This window comes from Neolamprologus multifasciatus, chromosome 7 (genome assembly GCF_963576455.1).
Source record: "Neolamprologus multifasciatus chromosome 7, fNeoMul1.2, whole genome shotgun sequence".
NCBI classification, from domain to species: domain Eukaryota; kingdom Metazoa; phylum Chordata; class Actinopteri; order Cichliformes; family Cichlidae; genus Neolamprologus; species Neolamprologus multifasciatus.
Window position 1 is genome coordinate 50,253,558 of NC_140445.1, and position 20,356 is coordinate 50,273,913.

General features: G+C 39.3%; 2 protein-coding genes and 1 long non-coding RNA gene across 18 annotated transcripts in view; 1 reads left to right on the forward strand and 2 right to left on the reverse strand.

Annotated features, from left to right (window-relative positions):
- The window catches only part of cntn1a (contactin 1a), a 62,062-nt gene extending 53,141 nt beyond the window's left edge, over positions 1–8,921 (reverse strand). The window contains exon 1 of the mRNA XM_085169125.1: positions 8,780–8,921. The gene's annotated coding sequence lies outside the window, so the exon portion shown is untranslated. The remainder of the gene's footprint in view (positions 1–8,779) is intronic.
- Positions 8,922–9,018: 97 nt separating this feature from the next.
- LOC146515243 (uncharacterized) lies at positions 9,019–17,777 on the forward strand. Its single transcript, XR_014875464.1, has 2 exons — positions 9,019–15,088; positions 15,653–17,777. It is a non-coding gene; the product is annotated as an uncharacterized LOC146515243 (long non-coding RNA).
- The window catches only part of nrcamb (neuronal cell adhesion molecule b), an 80,583-nt gene continuing 76,225 nt past the window's right edge, over positions 15,999–20,356 (reverse strand). For 10 of the 16 annotated variants that reach the window (XM_085169113.1, XM_085169112.1, XM_085169111.1 and 7 more), the window contains one exon: positions 15,999–17,684. In XM_085169113.1, the coding sequence (XP_085025239.1) occupies positions 17,438–17,684 (247 nt within the window). In that variant the 3' untranslated portion in view covers positions 15,999–17,437. The remainder of the gene's footprint in view (positions 17,685–20,356) is intronic. The other 6 variants (XM_085169121.1, XM_085169120.1, XM_085169118.1 and 3 more) reach the window with 2 other exon arrangements.

A 20,356-nucleotide genomic window follows, 5' to 3' on the forward strand; every position in this document is an offset into this window, starting at 1 on the left:
AGGACAGTGGCGTGCCACAGCCCGCGACAGCTACAGCTTTTATCTGCGGTTACACTGATCTGAGGAATGAAGGTAGAGATCCAACTGTTTTGTTCTGTTTCTCATAATGCCTTCAGCAGCCCTTCACTCACTGCCTCTTTTCTCCTTCTGCCATTTACATTGCTTAAGAGAAGGAGTGAATAACAACAGGCTTTCAAAATAATTCTAAAGTGTTAAATCAATACAGACAAGCTCCGGTAAAAATAAGTAACAGTAATATACAGCCAGAAGGCCTGAAAGGGAACACAACACTTTTAATCGATCCTCTTAGTGAAGAGCTCTCTGTGAGAGGCAATTACCGCATCCAGTGAGTGATTTTAAACATACGTAGCATGGTGTATAATTTAAAAAATATAACCTAATGGACATACAACTCGAGTCAGAGGTTTACATACACTCATCATGGGCATGATTCTTATGGCAGTTTGTGGGCCTTCTGGATTCTTCTGGATGTCTTTGACTTGTTTGGCTTGACATATTGCACCACTAATATTGGGTTGAATGTCCATTAGCAACTTGCACCTTGACCAGATGCTTTTGGTATCCATCAACAACCTTTTAGCATAATTCTGGTTGCATAGTTGAACACTCTTCTTGGCAGAATTGGTAAAATTCAATTAAATTAGTTGGTTTTTTTTGGAGATCAACTCTACTTTTAAGTCCACAAATTTCCATTAGGGATAAGGTCAGTTGAGGCTTTGAGACGTCCATTCCAGAAGCTCAGTTGGGCATTTCTAAGCAATTGCAATTTGCCATTATCTGACTCAGACTTTGGCATTATGTAGAAGTAGAATGACCTCCCAAATCGACTTCACCTCAAATTAACAGCTAAAACAATAGCTATAATTGAAACTTACCCACAACTGGGTGTTCCAACAGGACAATGAACCCAAGCGCATATCAGAATTGGTTTTGGAATGGACAAAGCAGGCTAACATTAAGCTGCTGAAATGGCCTTCCCAAAATCTGACCTCAATGCTATTGAAAATTTGTGATCTTCACTTAAGTGTTTGCGTCAGAAAACTAACCAGTTTAACTAAAGTCACTAATTCTCCCATGAAGAGTGGTTAAATATTCAGCAATAATTATACCAGAAACTTGTTGGTGGCTATCAAAAAGATCTGGAGCAAGTATGTGCAACTTGCAAACGTACATTTAACATAATATTTAGGGCCGAGATTCACTTTTGGCTACTTTTAATCCTATGTGGATTAGAGAAAGCGCAAAAATAATTTCAAACTTGTGCACCAAAGTCTTATTTTTTAATGTCTCCTGTACAATCATTTGAAATCAACTTGAAACAAAACACTAAAAAACCCAAGAACTACCATGACATTAATGTCCATGATTGCACGTATAATTTGACCAAAACTTACAAATTAAATTTAATAGCAGTGAAAATGGAAATAGAAAGCCACAGTTCATATGTGTAACATTAGTATGAGTAGTCTAAGCAATAAAAAGAGCAGGTAAGCAAACAGAACAGATTGAATAATGGAGAATGCAGTAGCACTTGCTGAGGCTTCTAGTGCTATACTTCCCATCTCTGTCAAGGGTAATGGGATTTCTTAGGTTTAAAAGCACTTCACTCACTCTGTGTAGCCAATAGGAAGCTAAACTATTGATCCACAAACAATTTAGCTGTCCAGCTGTCCAGAAAGGGGAAAAACAGGGTGCCCCTAAACGTATAATTAGGCTTCCTGAGAGATCAACTTCTTCAGTATTCGGGCCACGTACCAGGAAGCCTTTCCCTTGGGGCTCTTTCTGCTATTAGCCTTCTATTACTTACAGTTCTACAATCCCTCACACCAAAGTTTAGGGCCTTAATAAGCTAAAGAACTAAGATACATCTTACCAAGGACACTTTGGGTTAATGCAAAAATCTTCACTGACCCTCTTATTCTGTCATCTCCAACAGGCCACTGTTTTTCCATAGCTTTCATAGCTCCGGTTTAGTATGCTGTCAAGGCAACAGTGCATGCATCATCACCTTGAGGCAGCTTTTAGTCAGCTAGCATGAAAAACAGCATATAGTATACATGAAAGGCAGTGCTATATGGAGAAGAGTGTAGTCATGCTTGGAAGCCTTGCAGGCTGAACTAGCATGCAGATGAATTTGAGTTCTTGTCCTCCACACATGCTCGCAGCACCATAGCAACAGGCCTTGCTCAAAGGCCCCAAGAGCAGCTAGGCCCCACCGAAAAAGACACTTTCATACTTAATAGGGGGCGTTCAGTCCACCAACTTCTTTATCCTCAGCACTATAACATAACAATGCAAGCAATTAAAGTTTAACTTTCACACGCTCATAATGAACACTGATTAAATAGCTTCAGTGTTTTCCAAGAACCCTTCCTCCTGCTCCACCAAGCAGCTAAAAAAATTAAATGTTTCAATTATTTACTTAATCTATGTGCGCTCATTTTATTTCAGCTCAGTCTGGGAGTACTCCAGGCATTTACATTTGTGCTAGTTTTCTCCTGTGATCTGCTGTGTATGAGTGTGTATGAGTCTAGTTCACCTTGTTTGTGAGTGAGAGAGTTGGAGTGAAGCACGGAGCATGAAAGAGGAGAGACGGGGTGAAGCTAGGGTTATACTTTTTGCATCGGTGAGTACCCGAGGATCCACTTTGGCCAGAGTGGTAAAAATATCTTCATCGAAGAGTACACGTGAGGCACTGAACTTTCACCCCCATAACCTCCAATTTGTTGTGATCACACTGATTTGTTCATCCCACTACCTCACAAGGGCACCAGCTCTGCATGCATCCAAGTGGACTTCAAGCGTACTCGAAAGATGCAGCAATCTGTGCGCACACAGGGGTATAATGCTAAATGCTAGATTTTATGTGCAGATTATAGGGGAAATGTAACCTAGTTATATGTAGTGTATACATGCTGGCACAACACTTTTAATCGATCAGTTTACTTTTAATCGAAATATAATTTTTTTTCAAGTTTTTAAACATGCAAAACATCTCTGCTCTGTGCCAAAAGTCATTCATCCTTTCTTCTTCACAAAATGCTCCTGATTCCTTACGATTTGCAGTTTATTAACATGCTTTGTAACACAGTGACATAAATTAAAATCTCAACAGATTGGGAATTTCCTTGTAAACAAGATTTTCGTTGTAACCCTCTGGTTAGAAATCCCAGTGAATACATCAGACACACTCTGCTGATTTTCAAATTGCAATTGAAAGTCATCTCGTACAGAACCGAAATAGAGCACCGAGTTGTTTGGCTGCACAGCTTCTCAGCAGCCCTGTAAACAGAGTATCTGACTACACCTACAAAGGTGCAAAAACAGATGGCTCTAGGCTCCCACGTGGGAAGTGAGTCCACTGCGTGTAACATAATATTTCTGCTTAGCTAAATGGAAAAGGGGGCAATCTGAGACTTTAAAAAGTGGTATAATTAAGACCCAGTCACAAAGAGAGGTCTGAAATTGACTTCTCAATTAGAGAAAACTGTCCTCTGAACTTGGTGACCTTGCAAAGTGATAGCTTAAACTCTTTATCATTATTAAATACTAAACACTTAAATACAAGCTGAAAACAACTGAGCTGTAATGAACTATTTAATGAACTCTTCATATTACTGCATAAATGAAATATCATCAAGATAGATGAGGGTTGCTCTGCTAATAAGGAAACAAACAATGTTTAGGGCTGGCACCATAATGAAGGAAGACAAATATTATCAGAAATAACCTAAAAGAAAATTCCTGTTCACAGGAGCGCACATTTGTAATCTTGCTCTAATTGACTGGATAAATCCCATAAGATTTACTTTGATTATAAAGCCTAAAAATATCTCAGAGAAAACCAAGTGAAACATCAGAGAAAAGAAATGAAATCTTGTCAGATTTAACCTAATTACAGATTTAAACTCCTCTTAAATGTCACCAAGATCATCGACTTGCTGAAAAATATATATTTTATGAGGTACAGATGTTTTAGAACTAAATGTTCTAAATTTTATAAATGTTTTTTCATCTTTATTTTTGTTATTTTATCTAAATTACTCTCTTAACTTACCCCAAAAAGATAAAGATGGCTCTTCTTCTTCTACTCATCCTGTATGTGTGTGATAACAATTTGATAACACTGATCGATATCCACCCTTTTTGAGCGGCAGGGGGAGATAACTGATGCTACCTGCTTGTCTGGTCTGCATTATCTTAATGAAAATTAAGATAATGTTTATCTGTCCACCAGTGACATGTCACTTTGGGCAGACAGATAAACAGGAAGAACCTGGCATCACTAAAGAAGCTTGCCACTTTATGCAGACTCACACAGATTAGAAGAAGATAACAAATTTTATATCTATTTTTTTATATATACATGTCTTGATTGTAGTGGTTTAGAACTAAACCACTCCAGTCTGCATTTGCAAAACAAACCAGAAGAACCACATGAGCCAACGCAGCACTTAGCAGAGTCGCATAGATTACACGGAGAAGAACGGCTATACAAAGGGTAAAAAAATAAATAAACTAAGTCATTTCTTTTTTTTTTTCTATCTTTGTCCTTCACCGGGATCTTCAACGCTATAAATAGACATGTCATTTAGCAGGTGCTATCAAATAAATCTATTTTTATCTTTAGCATTGTTCCGCATTTGTGTAAACTAACTGAAGGCTGTTCATGCAGGTTGTAGCCTCTTTTTTTAATCATGAAGTAGACATGCCAGATGCAAATCATATCTTTCTAGAGCAGGGGTGGGCAATCTCAGTCCACGAGGGCCGGTGTCCCTGCAGGTTTTAATCTCACCTTGGGTCAACACACCTGAATCACATGATTAGTTCGTTACTAGGCCTCTGGAGAACTTCAGGACATGTTGAGGAGCTAATTTAGCCATTTAAATTAGCTGTGTTGGTTCGAGAACACATCTAAAACCTGCAGGGACACCGGCCCTCGTGGACTGAGATTGCCCACCCCTGTTCTAGAGAGTCAGTCACATTTTAAAAATCATACAAGCTAAATCCAGTGTAGATGATTAATTGTTCATAGGCAGCTTTGGCTTGGAATTAGAAATAAGTAGCCTCCTGGAGCATTATTATCATCAGATTCACAGGAGTAACAGTAGTGTTGTAAGTGAATGAGCTGTAAATGAGTGCTGTAAGACTAAACACACCAATGAAAGAAAAGGCAAGGGGTTTCTGTGGCTCTGTATTTCTCTGTGGGGTCTTTTGCTAGCATGGATTGGGTTCGCTTGTCACCTTAGAGAAAAGGGTTACTGCAAATCTCACAAGCTGACCTGATCATATCTGTCTTGGAGGGAATTGGCTTTTGGACAATGAGAATGCCTCCACCAAAAGGGCATGATGTACACTATATATGAAAATCATGCATGTGAATCATGTTGTATTAAATAAGGCTTTTAACTAGTGAGTTAAACCATAAATTCATTTATTTATTTTACTGAGGTCAAAATAAATCTATTCTTTTTCTGAGATTTTACAGTCTGATTTCTGCTACCAGGGGATTCGCCACCTGTTGGACATTAAAAAGAATGCAGATTTGCCTTTGAGAGCCCTGTATCCATATTTATATACAGTCTATAATGATATGCTTTGGCCTTCTCAGTAAACAGGACCCAACTGAAGGTTTTAGACTAAGGTGTTAGACACCACACACTGGCATTCAATTTGATATCACATGTGACAAAAGAAACACTAATTTCTTACATCTGAGAAGACAAAACCAGTAAAACCAAAGTGATTTATGATTTGGCTTCAGTTCTAACCTGCACGGCTCTTATATCTCCCTAATGGCTCTACAAAATAAATAAGTATCATCCCATTACAACACTGTAAGTGCAGATGAATACAATTACACTTGCATTAGCTTTATAGAATTGCACAAATTAGATGGGTTAGCAACACGTGGTGTGCAAATATCCACTATGCCTATGAGTTCTTGGTAGTGCTGTCTTTCTATATAGGATCTATATGATAAAAAGCATGCAGAGAGCAGGGTGCAGCACACACTGGCAGAATCATGCCTAGTGAAAACTGTATTCAGATGGCCAAGGATGGCAGATGGATACTGAAGCCCATTCTAGTTCTCAACTATGAACAGAGAGGTCTGTCTCCAGGCAAGCACAGAAGACGTCATGTCTCTCTGCCTCACCACCGTACCATTAGTGAAGCTCGCTATTGATTGATGGTGTGTAAATTGCTGAGCAATCTATGGAAAGCATCAAGACGACAGCATTTCACGTTTTGTCAGCAGGACACAGAGAAGCACTCTTACAGCAAAGACAGCAAGAAAGAGCGCCGTTTGTGCACGTGTTCCTCGCACAGTGTTCAACGTCATGGGCTGTCTCGTGCCGCTGCATCCTCTCGTAGCACATTCACCCTTACAATGAGACAAGTCTACAAGATGTATTCCCTTCAGCGTATCTGACACAGCACTCAATGTGAGAGAACAAACAGCATCTAACAAACTTGTCCTACTGCTGCCAAATGCTATTGTTGCCAATCAGTTTAGCGTGTTTTTGTGAAAATCAAAGGTCAAATCTATCTTCTTCAGTTAGGCTAATGCTCCGGTCCAGGAATTTGTAGCGCAAGGCTTGAAAGGACATCTGGAAACAATCTAATCTCCTAAAAGGACTCTCAAATCTTAGATGGAAAACATCCAAGGTTCTTTTTGATGCTCATATCAAGCGAGTAGCGTTTTAAGGACAAGGGGAATGAACCAAAAATCTCTTTGTGCCTTGTTTTCATATAAAAGTCTCATAATATGTCTGCAGTAAAATAAAAAAAAAAAGGCTAAATCCCAGATAAGAAAATACCATTTCTCTCCCTCATTCTCATATTCACAAGTTAGATGTTGAGTGAAGCAAAGTCTAGATGGGAAAGTTCACATTCAGGCCAGCTCTATCTTCTGCCTCAAGTGAGGTTCACCTGTCTACATCAATACATTGCAGATACATGTGACTGATGCTTCAAACCAAAGCAGAAATACTGTAAGTGCATGTTTATGTCGAGTTATTTGACTGTGACACTAATGGAGGCTGAGCCTGTCCTGTGACGCCGACACGCATCAAAAACCAGGGACATCTTACAGGATACTGTGGTATGCCGGGCCAGTGTGCTGGCAGAGAACAGCTTATTTCAAAATTCAGAACAGAGACATTTTGCTGTGGAGCCAGGGGATAAAACGCAAGATGCTACTTTGCACACACAAAGATAGCCTACTTCTGTGAAGAGTAAATTCATTCACTTGGAGGAGAGTGTCTGTCCTCGGGGTGTCCACGGGGTAGCACAGGATGCATTAACAGCAGCAAGCTTACAAGATTCATAAAGCTCTCCACCTGACAGGCGCCAATGGAATCCCTGTGACATTTTGTGCCACATTAGAGCTCTGATTCAACCAGGACACACACAGTGAACAATCCTTCACTTGCAATGAGTGGTGTAAACAAAGTCAGAATGAAAATGTGGGCCAGAAATATCTAGCCTATTCACAGAGGATTTTCAAACCTCAGCAAATAACCTGAAAATACCTCGAGTAATTACACTGTGAACCACATAATGCAAAGTTGCGGCTGCTTAAAATATATTTTGCCCTGACCGCCACTCAAAACAGTTCATTGGGGCCACTCTTTAGCATCGTACTCAATACTATAGCAGTGTAAAATCCAAGACATTAAGTTATTCAGTAGTCATGGAGACATAGATCAGGCAGTCTTAACGATGTCAGTTATTTTTTGCCAGACTTGAGCCACTGCTGCTAATAATGAGCTCATAGGTTACAATATTCTCCAATCCCTGGTGAGCCCCATACATATGCAGAATACCAATGTATGTCATGAATCATCATATCTGGGATTTTTTTATATACATAATTGGACTATGTCCCCAATGAGTGCAATTTTATACACATTTTATGTATTTTTTTATTATTAATATTCAGGCTACATGTTGGAAGTCTCTTTATAAATATCCCAAAAGCCCCTGTTGAGTCTCTAACCCTGAGTTTACCAACATAGCATGAGCAGTTCCTCTTCACTAAAACCTAGTCTGGTGAGTCAGGACGCGCCCATGACACCGTCTCCAGCACCTGACAGAAAGACCCTGCAATGGGCCATTACGAAGCGTTACGGCTCAGTCTGCTGGTAAAGATGACACACAGCCATTAGTCTCAATCAATCGTGGTGCTGAAACCGGGACGTGGGTTATACTCCCACCCCAGATCAAAGTGTTTACGGATGCTTCTTCATAATTTCTTGGCTGCGAGGGAGCCAGTAGTTTGAATCATCATCGGTATGTGCAGCGCTACCAGGATATGGCCTCTGGCGTGTTTTCATTTATCTTGACTTATATGTTCGGACTTATTACTTCAAAAGAGATGCGCAAAAAAGGGGAAAACAAATCACGAACGCACCATCGAGTGTGTTTTGGGAGGTCAGGATGTACAGATGCTAAAAAAGCAGCATCCCCGCCACGCACGCCGCGATCATATTGATCACGTTATCTGTCTGGATCTACATGCAAAATAATCCTAAATTCTTTTTGGGGTTTTTTGTCTTTTTCGCGTCCAAATCGTTACGTATTTCTGCATTGCGGGCGGCTGAATGAGCTCAATCTCATCCGCGCATCCCACTTGCCCGTTGTAAACAACGCTGATTTCCCAGCTGTCAAAAAAAAAGCTGCACCCGGCTTCTTCTGAAATAATGTTAAAAAATCAGTTCTCACGCTGTCTGGTCAGCGCTCTCCTCGTCCTTACCTTGCGTAGCGGGCAACTGCGTCCGTCCGTCCGTCCGTCGTGTCCTTCAGGATGCTCACACCTGCTCAGCACCGCATCGCCGGGCGCTCAAGATCAGGGAAAGAAACTGACGGAGCCGCGGTCCTGTCCCCGTGGACTGAAAGAAGGGTTATGGCTGCTGACTTAGGGGGGCGCTAGACCTGCTCGTTCCACATGACCACAGTGGACCCCGCAGTGAAGCCCAGACCACTTTCAGATCAGAGCAGCCCATGAAGTTTTTCTTTATTTATTATTTAACATAAAATGATAAAGGGGCTGTATTAAAATAATTTATTCTGTTGCCTACTGGGAAGTTTTAGATCTCTTCTTGATTTAAATGATGGAGAACATGATTTATATATCTTCTTGAGATATGTTTTCCCTTTTTGCCCTTTAAAAAAAAAAGTAAATGAAATGGTACATATTAAAAATCAGCAGCATATTCTGACATCCAGCAGACATAAGCAAATGAAGCCCATTTGAAGTAATTTTTGACTGCTAAGCATTTGCCTCAGTTCAATACTCACTACTCTTTTAACTCTGATTTTCTCTCCTTGGAGTCTGTCCCAGATATTAATGCATGTGTAATAACTGGTGGAAATATGAGCACAGATCAGTTTGTTTTTAACTAATAAACGGGATGAATAATGAATTTGGTTGCACCGAAAATGTAGTGTTCTTGAATAACCTACACATTTTAAACAGCTGTGTGTATTAAGTACATCAAAGTTCCCTACAGCTCATTACTGATGGCAAAGACAGAAAAAAACTATAGTTCCTGTTGCTAGATTTGGTTAACCTCCATCCCTCTACCATCTCTCACGTGATGCCAACATTAACCTTCAGTGGTCTCATCCCTAACTGGACCAGTCTCATACACTATGAGTCCCATCAGTTAACACTTGCTCTCTGATATCTTATCTTTTGTTCTGCTTTTGCTGCACAGAGGATTTGTCGAATACTTTGAGACCAGTTTTAATGAATGAGAATCGATTTTGTCTGCCTCCAAGAAATAAATAACAAAACACGGACTAATAAATAAATATTTCAGCCCTTCATCAGTCATCAGTTCTGCTTTACCAACTGAAATGTATGCACACAGAAAACTTTTTTAAGACAAACTGGTTCCTATGGAATAGTGTTTATTTTGCAATGCATATGTGCACTTGGAAGCTGATTTTTAATGTGCTTGTTGGATGATTTGTGCTGTGCCACAAACTAAAAATTCAGTCCGCTGTTTTGGGCTTGCAGCTAAACTCTCAGAAAAAAAAATCTTAAATCTTGGATGGATAAATTGATCTGCGTGTCTGCACACTGCTGAGAAACGAGTGTGACGGCAGCCTGCATATTAACTGTCAGCTTGTTGTTCATCGTGCCGATATCAAAAGGGCACCTCTACTAATTACAACGCCTTGCCCATGTGTCAGTCTAAACATGAAACCATCTCAATCCCCTGGGATTAGATCTAAATCTTGGATGTAAACACCAAACGCCAAGTAATAATCTGCGGTGGCAGAAGCCTATAAATAATGCAGGAATCCTTGAGAAAGAGCAGGGCAGAATTAATTGAAGGACTTAGCCTCTCTGGCTAAGATATCAAAGAAGTTTTTTTTTATGCCTTCTTCTTTTTTTTAATGTGATCAGAAACGGACTTTACATTGAGGGTATGGCCCTCAATGTAAAAGGCAGATCGAGCTGAGTGTAGCAGCTTTGTTCCCCAGAGATATAGTTATTATTCAGACTTTTAATCAAGAAGGGATTGTTTCCTCTCAGATGGCAACTCAGTGGATATATCATTAAAATCATGACACTCCATAGAAAATCACCAAGCCGAAGGGACTTGGTAAGACTGAAGAAATTTATGGCAGTCAAATAGAGTAGTGTAATGCATGGCCCAAAAGGATATTATTCTGCATTAGGGTTATCCAAGCTCTAGTTGTCTTCAGCCCAAAGACAAACATTGTTGTTCTTCTTACAACATGGCAGTGCAAATAGAGACAGATCCTGCTGGTGAATTAGAATGTTACAAGGTCGGTATCTGGGGTGGATAAGAGGAACGGCAAACACCCTGCTGTCTGGAAAGAATGGGTGGCTGACATCTATCTGCCTGGCAAAGGGGGAGGAGGAAAGAGGGACGCGAAGAGGCATGGGAGGAGGAGGGGGGGGGGAGGTAAATGTAATTTAGCCTCCGTGATCTCCACAGGGGCCTGTGCAAAGGTAACCCCCACCCATCAACCCAAATACACATGGGATATAGTCGGGGGTGCACAGGGAATAAGAATCAGGGTGTGGAAAGGTTATTATCCTGGTGTAATCTTGATAATAAAAAAAATGGGGGATGGGTTTTTAGAGATAGTTAATACCAGATCAATAGAACAAAACACTCATTTTTGTTCAGTAAAAACTCCCACCACATGAGCTCATTCCCCCCACCTAAAGGAAAACAGTTATTTGGATACACTCATATTCATCCGAGAAGACATGATTTCACTCCTACTGCTGTGGTTTTCAATTTCAGGTTAAACAAATCTACCAGTCAGGCTAAAAATACTTAGTCTTGACAGATGTGTGTGTGTGTGTGTGTGTGTGTGTGTGTGTGTGTGTGTGTGTGTGTGTGTGTGTGTGTGTGTGTGTGTGTGTGTGTGTGTGCGTGTGTGTGTGTGTGTGTGTGTCTGCGTAATGCGCATGTGTGTATGTGACTATGTGTTGGCTAACCATTCATCAGCCATATGGAAATGTCACAGAGTAATCATAAACAATTATCCACCCCAGCTCTCAAAGCTTCAGAATAGGGCAAATTTACATAAAGAGACACAAAGGCTCTGTCACTTACATACAAAAGAACAGACCCCCTGAAGCTTAGCACACACTTAAAATGTATCAGAAACTAAATGTTGATGCTTTTCTAACACCCTTGTTTCACATCCTTGATTCTTCATAACTTACATGGATGCTTAAAGACTCTTAGCATCTGGTATGCAAATGGGCTGCTTTAAAGCTGGTTGCAGGTTGTTTGAAAACAGAGGATCACAAGAAGGCTGTGTAATGACATTTTTTCCCTATTGGAAGTACACTTTAGCAAGACATAAACCAGCTGTAGATCAATTTAAACCAGGCTTTCTACTCAGTGATAAATCAAAGTCCTGGACACAGACAGATCTGGGAACGGTTAATGGATGCTATGGCAGACGTACAGCCAACACAGGATGAATCCACTGAAGACTGGATGAGGAATGGGAAAATGGAGGAGGGGGGTGACTTTGAAGCAGCGGGAAGGGGGGCTGGTGAGATGGTTGGTGGAGACCAGGAGGGTAATGGGGCAGCTGCTTGTTTGATGGTAATGATTGCCAATCAGCAGACAAATAATGTGATTCTGCTGCCATGGAATAAGCCTCTTACAGGAAGTCCAGCTATTCGAGGGCTAGGGATGTTAGCAGAAGGACTAACAACTTCATAGGCTTTCAGCTAAAATGTAGAGTGATTGTGCGTATTGTAATTTGACTACACTATTTGACTCACTAAAGTGATATACATATGTGGCATTTTCTCTTTTTACAGCATCATTAAAATAGTTTTGTTGACAGTTTGCATCATGCAGACTGTGCATTGCCAGTAAGCTTTTAAAAGCCTGTTGCTTAATTCAGCCATCAGTGTAATTGCCTCACGTCACTAGATGGCAGTAAAGTCAAGAGGTAAAATCTGTCAAATGGAAACAAATTGACAGACAAGTCCTGTAGCTGAAGGTCATAAGGTCATTGAGATCACCACTGCTGCTCGGAGAATGCTGTTTATTTTAAATAATATAGCCTTTGTTCCAGTTGCAATTCACAACAATTCATTTTTTGTTAATATTCTCCCTGTGACCAGGTCTCATTTTGGACCCCCCCCCCCCAATTATTTTCAAGACACTAGATAGCAAGCTTCCCTGCTTCTTGACACCACTGCTGTGTGATAAAGCACCAGATGGTGGGTTGCTGTCTCGATATTTCTTGACAGTGCCCATGATGAAAGTGGCCACGAGTAAGCTCCAAAAAGGTGGAGTCCAACTACTGTGTTGCAAAAGACCCTATAGAGGCTTCCCCAAGGAGATTCAGGAAGGTGAAGGTACCCATATTAATATATTTCTCAGCTTTTGCTCAATGTACATTCATTGATGCAGTTTAGATCATGTGGCTAATTTCACGGTCCAACATCCAAGAGCCCATTTGAAGATTTAAGATTTAAGTCAATACCATGTGCCAACACAGCACAGAGCAGCTATCTAAACTCTGCATCCTCACAGTGCATGATGGATACAGTGGCTCCTTTTGAAAAAGAAGTGCTTGACTCCGAATTATAACTCACAAACGCACATCTTAAAGCAGAGAATTCACAAGTTGAAGAGGAAATTACGTCTCATTAATATTGATCTATTTTTTTTAAATTAAGCAAGCTTATTCATCTCTGAATGAAGAAAATAAGAACAACCCCAGCTTACTTCTTTTCACTGTAGCCAGGCTGACAAGAGTCAGAGCTCCACTGACTCTTCCATTAGTCCATTAACCTTAACTAGTAACAACTTAATGAATTTCTTCACAAATAAAATTTTAACCATCAGAGTATAGAAACAGCTTTAGTTAAGAGTTGTGCCTCATCACATGAAGGTGTGGGTCATCATCAGCAGAGGTTTCGAGTGAAACCATTGTGAGACCTTCCCTCAACCTATTGTGTGAGATGTGACGTTAAGGCGCCTGGGAAGGGATCTCAAAACTGCACTGTAGGTGGCAGACAGACAGTTGGTGTCGTGAGCCGTCTCTTCTGTTCACGGATAGTCGCTCACAGTGGACATAGATGACTTCTTCCCCTCCTCTTTCAAACCATCGGTCTTCTCTGTCTGAAATGTGAACATTGGCGACCTCGAAAGAGTGACCTTTATCCTTTAGATGCAGATACAGCTGAGTCTTGTCCTGTGGAGGTGATTCTTCTATGTACCATGCATTTATGCAGTGGCTGTTTGGTTTCTCCAGTGTACAGGTCTAAGCATTCGTCGCTGCACTGCACACCATATACCATGTTGTTTACATTGTGGTTGGGAGTTTTGTCTTTGGGATGAACAAGTTTTTATCTGATTGTGTGGATGGGTCTGAAGTGCACTTGGATGTCGTGCTCGTAGATGCCACGCTTATGAGCCATGCTTTAGTGCTAAATTTATACTCTTCTTATGGACACTGACCGTGGACTTATTTCTGTGCCTGTACTCCAGTTGCAGTATTCGATACTATCGACTATAATACTCTATTACAGAGTAGTTGTTTGAATCACATTTATCTAATAGACTACAATTCAATCATGTAAATGGGTAGACTTCTTTACACAGTAATATTAATACGTTCCTTAGTAATATTAATTTTAAGTTCTCTAGCTTCCCTTTGGCAGTATCATGAGAAGCCATATCATAAATTTTCATTGCTATGCAGATGACCCAACTTGGCAGATGAAGCCAGATGAGACACATCAGTTAGCTAAACTGCAGGAATGTCTTAAAGACATAAAGACCTCGTTAACCTCCAATTCCTGCTTCTAAAAATGAAAAAAGTTATTGAAAATTAATGGCATTACTTGCCCTCAAATAACACTTTGAGGAATTTTGGACTCTGTTCTGGTCATTGACTTCTCTTCATTGGTTCCCTGTTAAATCCAGAAAGAAATTTTAAATCCTTCCTTGAATCCTGTTTCTGGCAGAGGTTTGTTCCTGTTAAAAATGACCTTTTCTTTCCCACTGTTGCCAAGTACTTGCTCATATAGGCTTGTCTGTTTGTAGGGTTTCTACCTTATAATATAATGCACCTTGGGATGACTGGTGTTGTTATTTAATGCTATATAAATAAAATCGAATCTATCATGTTAACAACTGTATTTTATTAACTACGATCCAGTAGCTACTTATTGTCTATTAACTAGCACTTATTAAAATTATCTCAATACAAAGCTTTACCTTTTTACATATCTGAGTTTTTAGAAGCCTCACCAAAGCGATTTTGGTAGCCAAACTGAAAATGGTACACGGTTTTTATTATGTGGTATTGTTATGAGCTGAATCAGAAATCAGAAATTATGCAGCAATTAAGACTCAATGACAGTGTTTGTTATGGAGTACTGAATTTAAATGCATTCACAGCATGACAAGGCAATGACATTTTAAGCCTGAAAACAGATAGTTATTTATTCATTCATTATTTCCTGCAGCTTGAGTTCCATACTTTCACTAAAAGGAAAAAAATATTACATAGCGATAAAGAAAGAGTCTGTTAGGCAAGGCAAGGCAAGGCAAGGCAAGGCAAGTTTATTTGTATAGCACAATTCAACAACAAGGTGATTCAAAGTGCTTTACAGAGACATTAGAAACAAAAACAATAAAAATCATGATTTAAAATTGATTAAAACAGGCAAACAAACTAACTAATTAACAAACAAACAAACAAACAAACAAACAAAACAGTATATAAAATCAAAACAGATAAAATCAGAACAGTAGATAAAATCAGTAGTTAAAATGTGAGTTTTGAAATTTAAGCCTAAGTGTGGATTTGGTGCTTTATTCAAATGCAGCTGAGAACAGGTGAGTCTTCAACCTGGATTTAAATAAACTGAGTGTTTCAGCTGATCGGAGGCTTTCTGGGAGTTTGTTCCAGATATAAGGAGCATAAAAGCTGAATGCGGCTTCTCCGTGTCTGGTTCTGACTCTGGGAACTGATAAAAGACCGGATCCAGATGACCTGAGGGATCTGGAAGGTTCATACTGGGTCAGGAGGTCACTGATGTATTTTGGTCCTAAACCATTCAGAGCTTTATAGACCAGCATCAGAACTTTGTTAGTACAAATCTGTTTCTTAAATACAAAAAAACATTTGCAATACTGTCAGAAAAGAGCATAATTTTAGAAGTATATTGAGACTTAGCAGAACCAGTACAAATCAGAATAGTATAATTTTGTGCATCATGATATTGACATTGTAAAACAGCAGGATTATATAACTTGGCATTCAAATCAGAAAGCAATAAGAATTTGACTGTATATGCAATTTTCTGTCCAGTTAGTTACAGTACAATGTACACTGTGCACAGCAAGTAAAAATGAATATGTTTTATATATATATACACATATACATATATATATATATATATACATACATATACATATATATATATATATGTTCTCTACAAGTTGTCTATATTTATAATATTCCTACCAACAAGTTGAGCCATATCGTGCATGATATCGTCGCTTAGACTGCTGTAAAAGCTGCTTGTTCCTGTACAATCAATTAAGATATTTACAATTTCAACAAATATTCTACATGTCTTTAAAAAAATAAAACTTGATGCAAGTTAAGAAAAACTAAATCTTGATCCCATCCAAAGGCCCTCAAGAGCAGTTAGTAAATGCGAACAACTTTTGCTTAATAGGAGTTGAATTAATGTGCTGTGTCCACAACCACACACAAACACAGATATCCATACACTGCAGAAATACCATTAGGTATTGCAGGCATTTATACATCAGTGGTGGTTCTTACAATGTTTTAATTTCATCCAGTACAGTGTGTTTTACTTTTCAAAGAAATCAAAGCCAGTCCTGTGTCTTTAAAAAAAAAAGCCAAGCGCATATTAATTATTCGTCCATCCACAGGGTGCTCTTCTCATGCTTATCTTATCCATCCTTGGATGTGACTTCTGCATTTCTCCCATTGTCTCTGTTCCAGACACTGAAGGCCAGAAAGAGACTTTGCAAGTGAATCAATGCTTTAAAGAAAAGGCACTACCTGCTGAAGGAGCACTTGCAGAGACTGAAGCAAGCTATCACACCATCAGCTATTCCCTACTGGCCTTCAGATCAAGCACAATAAGAGGAGGTCACATGCAGGGCAAAGGTCATGAGGTCATGTGACATGCCATGCAGCACTTTAGCCTCCTTCTTCATTGGCGCAGTGTGACAGCGACTACAGATGAGGACGTATCAGTGCAACACTCTGAATTATAACATGTGCACTGCTCTCAAATTCCACTGTGCAGAATGTTCACTTCATTACATATAACTTTACATATGCGCTGTACAACATCTTCCTTTTAAACGCACCATGGGAACTGCCTTAATGTAATAGATTACATAGCATTTTTCTGGTACAAGTTTCTGGGTTGGAAAAAAATATACATGGAGTAGTAGAAATTTACTGTAGACAATGCCCCCTATTTGAATAGATAATATGACAACCATCAACACAAACAAATATAGTTCAGACAATAACTGCATAGTCCATATCAGATTCCTGGTAAAAATGCAATAGTTGTTAATATTAAAGTGTTGATTAATATATGGATTTATGGAACTGTCATGAACTGTTAAAGTTATGGCTGAGTTGGTTACTTCCTAAATGTCGCTCAGGGTATAATTAGCTAAGGTTTTCCAAGCTTCTCCATAAGACGCCCGTGTGAAAACATAAACGTCTTTAATGAGTTTTACGTTTCATTTATGGAGCTGGGTATACATGTTTGATCATAAAGCCATGCAGTGTTGGGACAGCCCTGTAAGAGTGATGTAGGGATTGAGGGGGCTTGAGTAGTCAGTGCATCACCCCACACTGTTCTGTTAAGACCGACTGGCTACACAAAAGAGTTCAAGGAGTTCATGGCTTTTATAGGGGATGGGGCCTCCGAGCTCTCATGGCCCTCAGCAGTGTCCCTACTGGCACTCTTTCCACTATACTGCCCGATAAAGGAGCCATCCTCGTTGAACTGTCCGTCTCCTCCTTCACCGTAGTCAACTAAACTGTCGTCACTGTCGTCTCTCTTAACTGTCCCATTAGATGGCGAGCGGCTCCCTTTTAAAGGTTTATGGTCCTCATTGTCACTGAAGGAGAAAATAACATGCAGGCATTTCAGGTGAGATGATGTGACAGATGCAATAAGGAGAATAGTGATCACTTTTTTTTTTTAGATGGAGCATAGAAGAGCCAATTGTTGCTTTTACCACAACCTACCCCTTAAGTTCGGTAGATAATGGCAAAGTTGTTATATGAATATTAATATGCAGCAATGAATATAAAATACATTTCAATGCACATTCGGGTTGCTCCATGTCTAAAAAATGTTAGCCATGAATGATTAGCTGGTTTCCATCAGGCAACGGGGGAATAAAGCTCAAGCAATCATACCCTTTTCAAATTCCCCCTGAAACCAAATATGAAGTGGTAAATGTGCTGTTTGACAAAAGCATTTTTCTCCCAAGGCAGAGACTGTGATGAAAAACAGAAAATCCAATGAAATGATGTGAATAAAGGAAAGTTTAAGCCAAGTATCCCTGCCCCCAAAGCAAGCACGACGATAAATCACAAATTGGCAAAAATGCATGGAAAGTCCTCAAAGAAAGTTTTCTTTGGGTATCAGATAGTTGAGAACATTGCATATACACGACTTGAACGCCAATGAGATCGCAAAGCCGTCACAATGCTGAGATGCTCCAAAATGAAAAGACAATAAATGGTATGCAAAAGCATTTAGGGGACATGACGGGAATAGAATAGCCACAGATTGCTGACGGCTTATTTTTTGAAGCACTGCACATAATGAAGGCTTTGTGACAAAATATTATACACGATGACAGCTGTGAAAGATAGCAAGCATTTTTCTCCGCAGTGACTTCATTACCCACCGACCCTTTACACATGCTACACTTACAAAACCCTTCACCCCCGCCAATCCCCATCATTGCCCTTACCTTTCCTGAGACCTACACCCCCTGCGTTAGGATGATGACGTCACTCTGAGATCAAACACATTCCTACATTTTACATTTCTGTAAGTCTGGCACTTTAACAGGCAAATGTGCTTTGTACAAGTACAGATTGATCTAAAAATACAGTATACTCTCCAGCAGTCAAACAAGAACAGCTCAGTTGACTTAAGTAATGCCTTTATTGACATACTGTAAGGTTCCAGCTGAGTGTAATGAAACAGCATGGATATAAAGAATACTCTCACAAAGGCACTATAATATTTATACACTTTGCCTTGTGATTTGTCTACTGTGTTTTTACAGCCGATATCCATTGGAGAGATTATCTCGTGGTGTAAATACTACAGACTGGTGGTATTCTAGATTTAAAAATATATCAACACTTTTCTGTGTAGCATATTTATCTGTGCCAAACACTTCCAGTGCTGTCTAAAAACCAATAACAACTCATTCGTGAGCCACATTGTTACAATGGGCAAAAAGCTCCTTAATTATGATGAACGTGAACTCTGTTATTAAGCTGATTCCCACATATTCTATCCTGATTCGGTGCATACTTACAAGCACAACAAACTGGCTATTGAAAATAGGCACCCCAAAAAATACACTGTGTTTGAGATACTATTCCTTGTAAACTACAGTAGCCAGCTATTTTAAGAAGCTCTTTAGTTAAAGTAACCTGTTTTTAGAAACAGAGTTGGAAGTTTAGAGTTGGAATGGAGAGCTATAGATAAGCTGGAGGATCGGGCAGTAGTGCGAGACAGACTACTATTCTGTTGATCTTTTCCCAGAAAAATAAAATCTAGAATAACACCAATCATAAATGATTTCTACTAAAGAATGGCTATTGGCCTGTTGTAAGTAGCATTAACCAGCTCTGACCTCTCAGTGTTGATTGCTTCCCTCAAGCGTGCTGACAATTTCATAACATACCCATATGCATCTATATACTGTATATCTATATCTATATATATATATAAACAATACTTCCATTCAACACATTATTGCCTACAGCAAAATTTCATACATAATATCAAATCTTAAAACCATGCATATCACATTTTTATATATAATTAATGATATGTATTTATCGCACATCTTCTGTCTCACATAAAATCCATAGAACAGATTCATGTATACATAATACAAAAAGGAATATAAAATATAAAAGCAAGACCATCTTAGAAATTCACTTATAAAAAAAAAAGAATATTCAAAAATGCTAGTTTTACAGAAGTAAAGTGCTTCATTGTTCTGTATTCTGCATGTGATTAAAGAAGCAGCCTAGAAAAAGGATGCTGACAAGCATAGCTGGATAACTGAAGTAACAGTTAACAGGACTGACCATTTCAGAGATTTCCAATCCTATCAGGGTCATGTACTGTAAGTAGCAATACACTAGGCAAAGTGTTAATACTAATATATACATATACATAGATATATCTATATATATATCTATGTATATATATACTATACATACAATGTATATGATTAGCTTATTAGTTGAAAAGCTTGGGGTCAGTTCAGGATGTGTTGCAAATGAAAGTAGCTTATACTGTTTATTCCTGACAGTCTTATTTGTAATGTTAAAACACCCTAAACCACGAATCCCCTGAACCTGAAGAATCCTGCACACATATCAAGCACACATAAAGTCCAACACAAACAGCATCCAGGGTGTCCCAGAACCCAGAAAAGAAATCTTGTACTTCACGGTGGTAGAAGATCAGACTGGGTTACTTCCTCTTGTTGTTTTGACTTTATTTAATGGTGATTCTGGATGATTC